General features: G+C 31.4%; 1 protein-coding gene across 1 annotated transcript; it reads right to left on the reverse strand.

Moving 5' to 3' along the window:
• Positions 1–679: 679 nt before the first annotated feature.
• LOC143261232 (death-associated inhibitor of apoptosis 1-like) lies at positions 680–1,983 on the reverse strand. Its single transcript, XM_076527801.1, has 2 exons — positions 1,915–1,983; positions 680–1,039 (listed from the first exon to the last, which is right to left on the reverse strand). Exons 1-2 carry the CDS (start codon positions 1,981–1,983, stop codon positions 680–682), a joined length of 429 nt encoding a protein of 142 aa, XP_076383916.1.
• Between the last annotated feature and the right edge of the window lie 11,340 nt (positions 1,984–13,323).

A 13,323-nucleotide genomic window follows, 5' to 3' on the forward strand; every position in this document is an offset into this window, starting at 1 on the left:
GTTTTATCAACGGACAATCGGGGAGTCGGGATCGGACCGTCGAGCGATCAACACCATCTAATTCGAAGATCTCTAACATATTCTAATTCAGTTGTATTATAGTTCGTGTTCTCTATTGTAAATAAAATGCCGCGACGCGGGAGAAGTGTTGTAATCCGTAACAATATATATAATCTTCCTCTTCTTTCGCAAGAAATAACTATAATTTTTAGGGAAATTTTGGATAGGATTGTGGGTATTTTAAAAAAATGTATATTAATATGTGTTAAATAAATCCTTTTTATTACAATCTTTTTTACTAAAAATTTTGAAACATGATTGACATCAATATATATATATATATATAATCTTCCTCTTCTTTCGCAAGAAATAACTATAATTTTTAGGGAAATTTTGGATAGGATTGTGGATATTTTAAAAAAATGTATATTAATATATGTTAAATAAATCCTTTTTATTACAATCTTTTTTACTAAAAATTTTGAAACATGATCGACATCAATATATATATATATAATCTTCTTCTTCTTCTTTCGCCAACGCGTCGCGTTGATGGTAATCGCAAGCTTTCTCCTCCTCCTCCTCCTCCTCCTCCTTCTCCTCCTCCTCAGGATGACGCTCTTAATTTAAAAAATCATTATTAAAAAATAAATTTTAATTTCTTTTAAAATAACATTTGTTATACATACCTCTTCTCATCCATGGTATAATCGTAGATTCCGCACTCGTCCACACCGCTTCTTGATGATGATGATATCGACATGATTGTGGGATGAGCATCGATCGGCACGTTGCCACAATTTTCCCCCAGTACATATGGGCAGTTTCTGGACCAGAAGTGATGCTCCGACATAGCCCTGTCGTTATGTTGCCACCGATGCAATTCGATGTCGCATGCAAAACATGCGACAAAATCGTCCTGCCCCAGATAGTAAAATCCTGCGGCTGCAAGCTCCTCCGGCTGAATATACTCAATTGGCCAGAATTCGAAACTTCGAAGTCTATCCTCCTCGCGTCGATAGTCCATCATTATCTCTTTCTGCAAAGAAAAAGGTATCGTGGAAATGAAGAAATAATAGTAACTAAAAAAGGAAAAAATACGTTACCTTCCATGAACTACTTCCAAAGGACGCGCTCCTCGCTGAGGGCACAGTGATACTGAGCCGTTGATTGCAATCGCAATCCTCCGCGTCCTCCTCCTCCTCCTCCTCCTCCTCCTCTTCAAGAAGACCCTGTTAATTAAAAAATAATCATTATTAAAAAATAAATTTTAATTTTTTAAATAACAATTATTACACATACCTCTTCTCATGGTAATCGCAAACCGCCTCTTGCTTAAACTTTGTATTAAATTTTTTTATTCGTCGTTTGACGTCACCACCTTCGACGCTGATAATCCATCTTCCCTCTCTAAAAAGAAGATGTAGTAGAAAGACAATGAAAATCATTTTTGTAAATAAATAAATAAAAAGAAAAAATTACCTTTTAATTTAAGCAGCCATTCTCTAAAAACGCGAACCTCGCTCAAACAGCAATGATATTTTTTACTTGATTTTCTCTTCGATATCCAGCAATGCAGCCTGCACGGGCTATTGTATTTCCCATATGACGGGTCGGTTATTAAAATATCATATTTCGGGCAACCAAAATCCTCCAGATTTCTTAATCTCATTCCAATTTTTAATAAAATATCCCGTTCAATATTTCCCCCTTTATACCCAATTATGGGGTTTTTATATGACCGTGTGAATTCTCTTATAATATACTTGATATCCTCGCCCCGATAATTAATTTTACCGCTAAAATTTTTAAATGGTATTCCATGGACGAAGTTTGTTACGTACCATACACCTTTGCGATCTTGCATTGTTAAATCATTATAATTATAATCTAGCTTAAACTCAAATAACTCACTCTCACCAGAATGAACATTAACAATGGCAAGTTCTTTACAAATAAATTTTTTTTCAATACTAAACCCATCCATGTCTATAATAAAATCGACCGCGAACATCTTTAAAGATATACACGCACTTCTCTTGAAAAAAAACTTGGTCGTCACAATGTACACGCAGTATGGTAGCCGTTTAACGCACGTCGTGTTTCGGCAACCTATTTATTAGCATGCATACATGCACTTCTCTCACATCGTTATAATACATCTCTCTCCAAAAACGATAAAGCAGAAAAAATACATCTCTCTCTATCCGCATCGTTAAAGAAAAACCGGATAAGGAGACTTCCAAAATCACTAATCATGGAAAGGATGTGGCAACAAACCGTTGCAAGGCAAAAAATACATCTTTCTCTCTCCGTCCATATCGTCCATAAGAGAAAAACTGATGCAAAAGAGAACAACCGCTGCAATGCATCCATCTCTCTCGCTCTCTACAATATTATACCGAGATAAAAAAAACTTACTTTAAGAAATCTTAACGAGACCAAAATCACGGGTAAAGCATCCGCGAGTCTCTCCGGATACAAAACCACAAAACTTCTATAAATGCGTCGCGCGAGAAGAATCATGCGTCGTCTTATGCAAGAGAGAGAACAACCGCTGCAATGCATCCATCTCTCTCGCTCTCTACAATATTCCACCGAGATAAAAACCATACTTTAAGAAATCTCAACGAGACCAAAATCACGGGTAAAACATCCGCGAGTCTCTCCGGATACAAAACCACAAAACTTCTATAAATGCGTCGCGCGAGAAAAATCATGCGTCGTCTTATGCAAGAGAGAGAACAACCGCTGCAATGCATCCATCTCTCTCGCTCTCTACAATATTCCACCGAGATAAAAACCATACTTTAAGAAATCTCAACGAGACCAAAATCACGGGTAAAACATCCGCGAGTCTCTCCGGATACAAAACCACAAAACTTCTATAAATGCGTCGCGCGAGAAAAATCATGCGTCGTCTTATGCAAGAGAGAGAACAACCGCTGCATCCTCCCCCCTCTCTCTCGCTCGCTACAATATTATACCGAGATAAAAAAAACTTACTTTAAGAAATCTTAACGAGACCAAAATCACGGGTAAAGCATCCGCGAGTCTCTCCGGATACAAAACCACAAAACTTCTATAAATGCGTCGCGCGAGAAAAATCATGCGTCGTCTTATGCAAGAGAGAGAACAACCGCTGCAATGCATCCATCTCTCTCGCTCTCTACAATATTCCACCGAGATAAAAACCATACTTTAAGAAATCTCAACGAGACCAAAATCACGGGTAAAACATCCGCGAGTCTCTCCGGATACAAAACCACAAAACTTCTATAAATGCGTCGCGCGAGAAAAATCATGCGTCGTCTTATGCAAGAGAGAGAACAACCGCTGCATCCTCCCCCCTCTCTCTCGCTCGCTACAATATTATACCGAGATAAAAAAAACTTACTTTAAGAAATCTTAACGAGACCAAAATCACGGGTAAAGCATCCGCGAGTCTCTCCGGATACAAAACCACAAAACTTCTATAAATGCGTCGCGCGAGAAGAATCATGCGTCGTCTTATGCAAGAGAGAGAACTACCGCTACATCCTCCCCCCCTCTCTCTCTCTCGCACTCTACAATATTCCAGATAAAAAAACCATACTTTAAGAGAAACCAAAATCCCCCGATATCGCTTCGCAAGATAAGCAACTTCCGGGTAAGGCGTCCGAGAACCTCTCCGGATGCAAAACCGCAAAACTCCTTATCGGTGACTTCCCCCCTCCACACGACGCGTGCCGCTCACGATGATGCTTCCTTCCCTTTACCCCCCCGGCTCAGCCTTCCCCTCGCCCTTGATTGCAGAACGCAACCTACATACCTACTTTTGTTCATTTGTTCAATTGTCCATTTGTTCATTTGTTCATTTGTTCAGTTGTTCAGTTGTTCAGTTGTTCAGTTGTTCATCTGTTCATTTGTTCATTTGTTCATTTGTTCATTTGTTCATTTGTTCATTTGTTCATTTGTTCATTTGTTCATTTGTTCATTTGTTCATTTGTTCATTTGTTCATTTGTTCATTTGTTCATTTGTTCATTTGTCCATTTATTCATTTGTTCATTTGTTCATTTGTTCATTTGATCATTTTTCATTTGTTCATTTGTTTAGTTGTTCGTTTGTTCATTTGTTCGTTTCTTCGTTTGTTCGTTAGTTCGTTTGTTCATTTGTTCGTTTGTTCGTTTGTTTATTTGTTCGTTTGTTCGTTTGTTCGTTTGTTCGTTTGTTCGTTGGTTCGTTTTTCCGTTTGTTCATTTGTTCATTTGTTCATTTGTTCATTTGATCATCTGTTGATTTGTTCATTTGTTCATTTGTTCATTTGTTCATTCGTTCATTCGTTCAATTGTTCATTTATTCATTCGTTCATTCCTTCATTTGTTCATTTGTTCATTTATTCATTTGTTCATTTGTTCATTTGTTCATTTGTTCATTTGTTCATTTGTTCAATTGTCCATTTGTTCATTTGTTCATTTGTTCATTTGTTCATTTGTTCATTTGTTCATTTGTTCAGTTGTTCAGTTGTTAATTTGTTCATTTGTTCATTTGTTCACTTCTGCATTTGTTCGTTTGTTCATTTGTTCACTTGTTCATTTGTTTATTCTTTCATTTGTTCAATTCCTCATATCGTAATTTGTTCACGTGTTCATTCGTTCATTTGTTCATTTCTTAATTTGTTAATTTCTTCATTTCTTCATTTGTTCACTTGGTCATTTTTTCATTGCTTCATTTGTTCGTTTTTTCATTTGTTCACTTGTTCATTTGTTCTTTTGTTCTTTTGGTCAATTGTTCATTCGTTCATTTGTTCATTTGTTCAAATGTTCATTTGTTCAATTGTTCATTTGTTCGTTTGTTCGTTTGTTCGTTTGTTCGTTTGTTAGTTTGTTAGTTTGTTAGTTTGTTAGTTTGTTCATTTGCTCATTTGTTAATTTGTTCATTTGTTCATTCGTTCATATGATCATTTGATCATTTGTTCATTTTTTCATTTGTTCATTTGTTCATTTGTTCAGTTGTTCATTTGTTCTTGTGTTCATTAGTTCATTTGTTCATTTGTACTTTTGTTCATTTGTTCATTTGTTCATTTGTTCATTTATTCATTTGTTCATTTGTACATTTGTTCATTTGTTCATTTGTTCATTTGTTCATTTGTTCAATGGTTCATTTGTACATTTGTTCATTTGTTCAATTGTTCATTTGTTCATTTGGTCAAGGGTTCATTTGTTCATTTGTTCATTTGTTCATTTGTTCATTTGTTCATTTCTTCACTTTTTCGTTTGTTCGTTTGTCCATTTGTTCATTCGTTCATTTGATCATTTCATCATTTGATCATTTGATCGTTTGATCATTTGTTCATTTGTTCATTTGTTCATTTGTTCATTTGTTCATTTGTACATCTGTTCATCTGTTCATCTGTTCATTTGTTCATTTGTTCATTTGTTCATTTGTTCATTTGTTCATTTGTTCATTTGTTCATTTGTTCATTTAATCAATTGTCCATTTGTTCATTTGTTCATTTGTTCATTTGTTCACTTTTTCATTTGTTCATTTGTATATTTGTTCATTTGTTCATTTGTTCATTTGTTCATTTGTTCATTTGTTCACTTGTTCATTTGTTCATTTGTTCATTTGTTCATTTGTTCATTTGTTCATTTGTTCATTTGTTCATTTGTTCATTTGTTCATTTGTTCATTTGTTCATTTGTTCACTTTTTCGTTTGTTCTTTTGTCCATTTGTTGATTCGTTCATTTGATCATTTGTTCATTTGTTCATTAGTTCACTTTTTCGTTTGTTCGTTTGTCCATTTGCTCATTCGTTCATTTGATCATTTCATCATTTGATCATTTGTTCATTTGTTCATTTGTTCATTTGTTCATTTATTCATTTGTTTATTTGTCCATTTGTTCATTTGTCCATTTGTTCATTTGTTCAGTTGTTCAGTTGTTCAGTTGTTCATTTGTTCATCTGTTCATTTGTTCATCTGTTCATTTGTTCATTTGTTCATTTGTTCATTTGTTCATTTGTTCATTTGTTCATTTGTTCATTTGTTCATTTGTCCATTTATCCATTTGTTCATTTGTTCGTTTGTTCATTTGTTCGTTTGTTCATTTGTCCATTTATCCATTTGTTCATTTGTTCGTTTGTTTATTTGTTCATTTGTTCATTTGTTCATTTGTTCATTTTTCATTTGTCCATTCGTTCACTCGTTCATTTGTTCATTTATTCATTTGTTCATTTGTTCATTTGTTCATTTGTTCATTTGTTCAATTGTCCATTTGTTCATTTGTTCATTTGTTCAGTTGTTCATCTGTTCATTTGTTCATTTGTTCATCTGTTCATTTGTTCATTTGTTCATTTGTTCATTTGTCCATTTGTTCATTTGTTCATTTGTTCATTTGTTCATTTGTTCATTTGTTCATTTGATCATTTTTCATTTGTTCATTTGTTCAGTTGTTCGTTTGTTCGTTTGTTCATTTGTTCGTTTCTTCGTTTGTTCGTTTGTTCATTTGTTCGTTTGTTCGTTTGTTCGTTTGTTCGTTTGTTCATTTGTTCGTTTGTTCGTTTGTTCGTTTGTTCGTTTGTTCGTTGGTTCGTTTTATCGTTTGTTCATTTGTTCATTTGTTCATTTGTTCATTTTTTCCTTTGTTCATTTGTTCATTTGTTCATTTGTCCATTTGTTCATTTGTTCATTTGTTCATTTGTTCATTTGTCCATTTGTTCATTTGTTCATTTGTTCATGTGTTCATTTGTTCATTTGTTCAGTTGTTCAGTTGTACATCTGTTCATTTGTTCATTTGTTCATCTGTTCATTTGTTCATTTGTTCATTTGTTCATTTGTTCATTTGTCCATTTGTTCATTTGTTCATTTGTTCATTTGTTCATTTGTTCATTTGATCATTTTTCATTTGTTCATTTGTTCAGTTGTTCGTTTGTTCGTTTGTTCATTTGTTCGTTTCTTCGTTTGTTCGTTTGTTCATTTGTTCGTTTGTTCGTTTGTTCGTTTGTTCATTTGTCCGTTTGTTCGTTTGTTCGTTGGTTCGTTTTTTCGTTTGTTCATTTGTTCATTTGTTCATTTGTTCATTTGTTCATTTGTTCATTTGTTCATTTGTTCATTTGTCCATTTGTTCATTTGTTCATTTGTTCATGTGTTCATTTGATCATTTGTTCATATATTCATTTGTTCATTTGTTCATTTGTTCATCTGTCCATTTGTTCATTTGTTCATTTGTTCAATTGTTCTTTTGTTCATTTGTGCATTTGTTCATTTGTTCATTTGTTCATTTGTTCATTTGTTCATTTGTTCATTTGTTCATTTGTTCATTTGTTCATTTGTTCACTTCTTCATTTGTCCGTTTGTTCATTTGTTCACTTGTTCATTTGTTTATTCTTTCATTTGTTCAATTCCTCATATCGTAATTTGTTCACGTGTTCATTCGTTCATTTGTTCATTTCTTAATTTGTTAATTTCTTCATTTCTTCATTTGTTCGTTTTTTCATTTGTTCACTTGTTCATTTGTTCTTTTGTTTATTTGTTCAATTGTTCATTTGTTCATTTGTTCAAATGTTCATTTGTTCGTTTGTTCGTTTGTTCGTTTGTTCGTTTGTTCGTTTGTTAGTTTGTTAGTTTGTTCGTTTGTTCATTTGTTCGTTTGTCCATTTGTTCATTTGTTCATTTGTTCAGTTGTCCATTTGTACATCTGTTCATTTGTTCATTTGTTCATTTGTTCATTTGTTCATTTGTTCTTTTGTCCATTTGTTCATTCGTTCATTTGATCATTTGATCATTTCATCATTTGTTCATTTGTTCATTTGTTCACTTTTTCGTTTGTTCGTTTGTCCATTTGCTCATTCGTTCATTTGATCATTTCATCATTTGATCATTTGTTCATTTGTTCATTTGTTCATTTATTCATTTGTTCATTTGTCCATTTGTTCATTTGTTCATTTGTTCATTTGTTCATTTGTTCATTTGTTCATTTGTTCAATTGTCCATTTGTTCATTTGTTCATTTGTTCATTTGAACATTTGTTCATTTGTTCATTTGTTGATCTGTCCATTTGTTCATTTGTTCATTTGTTCACTTGTTCATTTGTCCATTTGTTCATTTGTTCATTTGTTCAATGGTTCATTTGTACATTTGTTCATTTGTTCAATTGTTCATTTGTTCACTTGTTCATTTGTTCAATGGTTCAATGGTTCATTTGTTCATTTGTTCAGTTGTTCATTTGTTCATTTGTTCATTTGTTCATCTGTTCATTTGTTCATTTGTTCATTTGTTCATTTGTTCATTTGTTCATTTGTTCATTTGTATATTTGTTCATTTGTTCATTTGTTCATTTGTTCACTTGTTCATTTGTTCATTTGTTCATTTGTTCATTTGTTCATTTGTTCATTTGTTCATTTGTTCATTTGTTCATTTGTTCACTTTTTCGTTTGTTCGTTTGTCCATTTGTTCATTTGTTCATTTGTTCAGTTGTTCATTTGTTCATCTGTTCATTTGTTCATTTGTTCATTTGTTCATTTGTTCATTTGTTCTTTTGTCCATTTGTTCATTCGTTCATTTGATCATTTGATCATTTCATCATTTGTTCATTTGTTCATTTGTTCACTTTTTCGTTTGTTCGTTTGTCCATTTGCTCATTCGTTCATTTGATCATTTCATCATTTGATCATTTGTTCATTTGTTCATTTGTTCATTTATTCATTTGTTCATTTGTCCATTTGTTCATTTGTTCATTTGTTCATTTGTTCATTTGTTCATTTGTTCATTTGTTCAATTGTCCATTTGTTCATTTGTTCATTTGTTCATTTGAACATTTGTTCATTTGTTCATTTGTTGATCTGTCCATTTGTTCATTTGTTCATTTGTTCACTTGTTCATTTGTCCATTTGTTCATTCGTTCATTTGTTCATTTGTTCAATTGTTCATTTGTTCATTTGTTCATTTGTTCAATTGTCTATTTGTTCATTTGTTCATTTGTTCATTTGAACATTTGTTTATTTGTTCATTTGTTCATCTGTCCATTTGTTCATTTGTTCATCTGTTCATTTGTTCATTTGTTCATTTGTTCATTTGTTCATTTGTTCATTTGTTCATTTGTCCATTTGTTCATTTGTTCATTTGTTCTTTTGTTCATTTGTTCATTTGTTCATTTGTTCACTTCTTCATTTGTTCGTTTGTTCATTTGTTTATTCGTTCATTTGTTCAATTCCTCATATCGTAATTTGTTCACGTGTTCATTCGTTCATTAGTTCATTTCTTAATTCGTTAATTTCTTCATTTCTTCATTTGTTCACTTGGTCATTTTTTCATTGCTTCATTTGTTCGTTTTTTCATTTGTTCACTTGTTCATTTGTTCTTTTGTTCATTTGTTCAATTGTTCTTTTGTTCTTTTGTTCATTTGTTCAATTGTTCATTCGTTCACTTGTTCATTTGTTCAAATGTTCATTTGTTCGTTTGTTCGTTTGTTCGTTTGTGCATTTGTTCATTTGTTTATTTGTTCATTTGTTCATTTGTTCATTTGTCCATTTGTTCATTTGTACATTTGTTCATTTGTTCATTTGTTCATTTGTTCACTTTTTCGTTTGTTCGTTTGTCCATCTGTTCATTTGTTCATTTGTTCATTTGTTCATTTGTTCATTTGTTCTTTTGTCCATTTGTTCATTCGTTCATTTGATCATTTGATCATTTCATCATTTGTTCATTTGTTCATTTGTTCACTTTTTCGTTTGTTCGTTTGTCCATTTGCTCATTCGTTCATTTGATCATTTCATCATTTGATCATTTGTTCATTTGTTCATTTGTTCATTTATTCATTTGTTCATTTGTCCATTTGTTCATTTGTTCATTTGTTCATTTGTTCATTTGTTCATTTGTTCAATTGTCCATTTGTTCATTTGTTCATTTGTTCATTTGTTCATTTGTTGACCTGTCCTTTTGTTCATTTGTTCATTTGTTCACTTGTTCATTTGTCCATTTGTTCATTCGTTCATTTGTTCATTTGTTCAATTGTTCATTTGTTCATTTGTTCATTTGTTCAATTGTCCATTTGTTCATTTGTTCATTTGTTCATTTGTTCATTTGTTCATTTGTTCATTTGTCCATTTATTCATTTGTTCATTTGTTCATTTGTTCATTTGATCATTTTTCATTTGTTCATTTGTTTAGTTGTTCGTTTGTTCATTTGTTCGTTTCTTCGTTTGTTCGTTAGTTCGTTTGTTCATTTGTTCGTTTGTTCGTTTGTTTATTTGTTCGTTTGTTCGTTTGTTCGTTTGTTCGTTTGTTCGTTGGTTCGTTTTTCCGTTTGTTCATTTGTTCATTTGTTCATTTGTTCATCTGATCATCTGTTGATTTGTTCATTTGTTCATTTGTTCATTTGTTCATTCGTTCATTCGTTCAATTGTTCATTTATTCATTCGTTCATTCCTTCATTTGTTCATTTGTTCATTTATTCATTTGTTCATTTGTTCATTTGTTCATTTGTTCATTTGTTCATTTGTTCAATTGTCCATTTGTTCATTTGTTCATTTGTTCATTTGTTCATTTGTTCATTTGTTCATTTGTTCATTTGTTCAGTTGTTCAGTTGTTAATTTGTTCATTTGTTCATTTGTTCACTTCTGCATTTGTTCGTTTGTTCATTTGTTCACTTGTTCATTTGTTTATTCTTTCATTTGTTCAATTCCTCATATCGTAATTTGTTCACGTGTTCATTCGTTCATTTGTTCATTTCTTAATTTGTTAATTTCTTCATTTCTTCATTTGTTCACTTGGTCATTTTTTCATTGCTTCATTTGTTCGTTTTTTCATTTGTTCACTTGTTCATTTGTTCTTTTGTTCTTTTGGTCAATTGTTCATTCGTTCATTTGTTCATTTGTTCAAATGTTCATATGTTCAATTGTTCATTTGTTCGTTTGTTCGTTTGTTCGTTTGTTCGTTTGTTAGTTTGTTAGTTTGTTAGTTTGTTCATTTGCTCATTTGTTAATTTGTTCATTTGTTCATTCGTTCATATGATCATTTGATCATTTGTTCATTTTTTCATTTGTTCATTTGTTCATTTGTTCAGTTGTTCATTTGTTCTTGTGTTCATTAGTTCATTTGTTCATTTGTACTTTTGTTCATTTGTTCATTTGTTCATTTGTTCATTTGTTCATTTGTTCATTTGTACATTTGTTCATTTGTTCATTTGTTCATTTGTTCATTTGTTCAATGGTTCATTTGTACATTTGTTCATTTGTTCAATTGTTCATTTGTTCATTTGGTCAAGGGTTCATTTGTTCATTTGTTCATTTGTTCATTTGTTCATTTGTTCATTTCTTCACTTTTTCGTTTGTTCGTTTGTCCATTTGTTCATTCGTTCATTTGATCATTTCATCATTTGATCATTTGATCGTTTGATCATTTGTTCATTTGTTCATTTGTTCATTTGTTCATTTGTTCATTTGTACATCTGTTCATCTGTTCATCTGTTCATTTGTTCATTTGTTCATTTGTTCATTTGTTCATTTGTTCATTTGTTCATTTGTTCATTTGTTCATTTAATCAATTGTCCATTTGTTCATTTGTTCATTTGTTCATTTGTTCACTTTTTCATTTGTTCATTTGTATATTTGTTCATTTGTTCATTTGTTCATTTGTTCATTTGTTCATTTGTCCATTTGTTCATTTGTTCATTTGTTCATGTGTTCATTTGATCATTTGTTCATATATTCATTTGTTCATTTGTTCATTTGTCCATTTGTTCATTTGTTCATTTGTTCATTTGTTCATCTGTCCATTTGTTCATTCGTTCATTTGATCATTTGTTCATTTGTTCATTTGTACATTTGTTCATTTGTTCAATTGTTCATTTGTTTATTCTTTCATTTGTTCATTTGTTCATTTGTTCATTTGTTCATTTGATCATTTTTCATTTGTTCATTTGTTCAGTTGTTCGTTTGTTCGTTTGTTCATTTGTTCGTTTCTTCGTTTGTTCGTTTGTTCATTTGTTCGTTTGTTCGTTTGTTCGTTTGTTCGTTTGTTCATTTGTTCGTTTGTTCGTTTGTTCGTTTGTTCGTTTGTTCGTTGGTTCGTTTTATCGTTTGTTCATTTGTTCATTTGTTCATTTGTTCATTTTTTCCTTTGTTCATTTGTTCATTTGTTCATTTGTCCATTTGTTCATTTGTTCATTTGTTCATTTGTTCATTTGTTTATTTGTTCATTTGTTCATTTGTTCATTTGTTCATTTGTTCATTTGTTCATTTGTTCAGTTGTTCAGTTGTACATCTGTTCATTTGTTCATTTGTTCATCTGTTCATTTGTTCATTTGTTCATTTGTTCATTTGTTCATTTGTCCATTTGTTCATTTGTTCATTTGTTCATTTGTTCATTTGTTCATTTGATCATTTTTCATTTGTTCATTTGTTCAGTTGTTCGTTTGTTCGTTTGTTCATTTGTTCGTTTCTTCGTTTGTTCGTTTGTTCATTTGTTCGTTTGTTCGTTTGTTCGTTTGTTCATTTGTCCGTTTGTTCGTTTGTTCGTTGGTTCGTTTTTTCGTTTGTTCATTTGTTCATTTGTTCATTTGTTCATTTGTTCATTTGTTCATTTGTTCATTTGTTCATTTGTCCATTTGTTCATTTGTTCATTTGTTCATGTGTTCATTTGATCATTTGTTCATATATTCATTTGTTCATTTGTTCATTTGTTCATCTGTCCATTTGTTCATTTGTTCATTTGTTCAATTGTTCTTTTGTTCATTTGTGCATTTGTTCATTTGTTCATTTGTTCATTTGTTCATTTGTTCATTTGTTCATTTGTTCATTTGTTCATTTGTTCATTTGTTCATTTGTTCACTTCTTCATTTGTCCGTTTGTTCATTTGTTCACTTGTTCATTTGTTTATTCTTTCATTTGTTCAATTCCTCATATCGTAATTTGTTCACGTGTTCATTCGTTCATTTGTTCATTTCTTAATTTGTTAATTTCTTCATTTCTTCATTTGTTCGTTTTTTCATTTGTTCACTTGTTCATTTGTTCATTTGTTCACTTTTTCGTTTGTTCGTTTGTCCATTTGCTCATTCGTTCATTTGATCATTTCATCATTTGATCATTTGTTCATTTGTTCATTTGTTCATTTATTCATTTGTTCATTTGTCCATTTGTTCATTTGTTCATTTGTTCATTTGTTCATTTGTTCATTTGTTCATTTGTTCAATTGTCCATTTGTTCATTTGTTCATTTGTTCATTTGAACATTTGTTCATTTGTTCATTTGTTGATCTGTCCATTTGTTCATTTGTTCATTTGTTCACTTGTTCATTTGTCCATTTGTTCATTTGTTCATTTGTTCAATGGTTCATTTGTACATT

The sequence above is a fragment of the Megalopta genalis genome, unplaced genomic scaffold (genome assembly GCF_051020955.1).
Source record: "Megalopta genalis isolate 19385.01 unplaced genomic scaffold, iyMegGena1_principal scaffold0043, whole genome shotgun sequence".
Taxonomy (NCBI): domain Eukaryota; kingdom Metazoa; phylum Arthropoda; class Insecta; order Hymenoptera; family Halictidae; genus Megalopta; species Megalopta genalis.

Excerpts from the sequence above, each read along its gene's own strand:
- LOC143261232 (XM_076527801.1), bottom strand. The coding sequence starts at position 1,983 with ATGGGTTTAGTATTGAAAAAAAATTTATTTGTAAAGAACTTGCCATTG. Across the intron at positions 1,040-1,914 it reads TAATGTTCATTCTGGTGAGA|AAAGAGATAATGATGGACTA; the intron begins GTGAGTTATTTG and ends TTTTCTTTGCAG.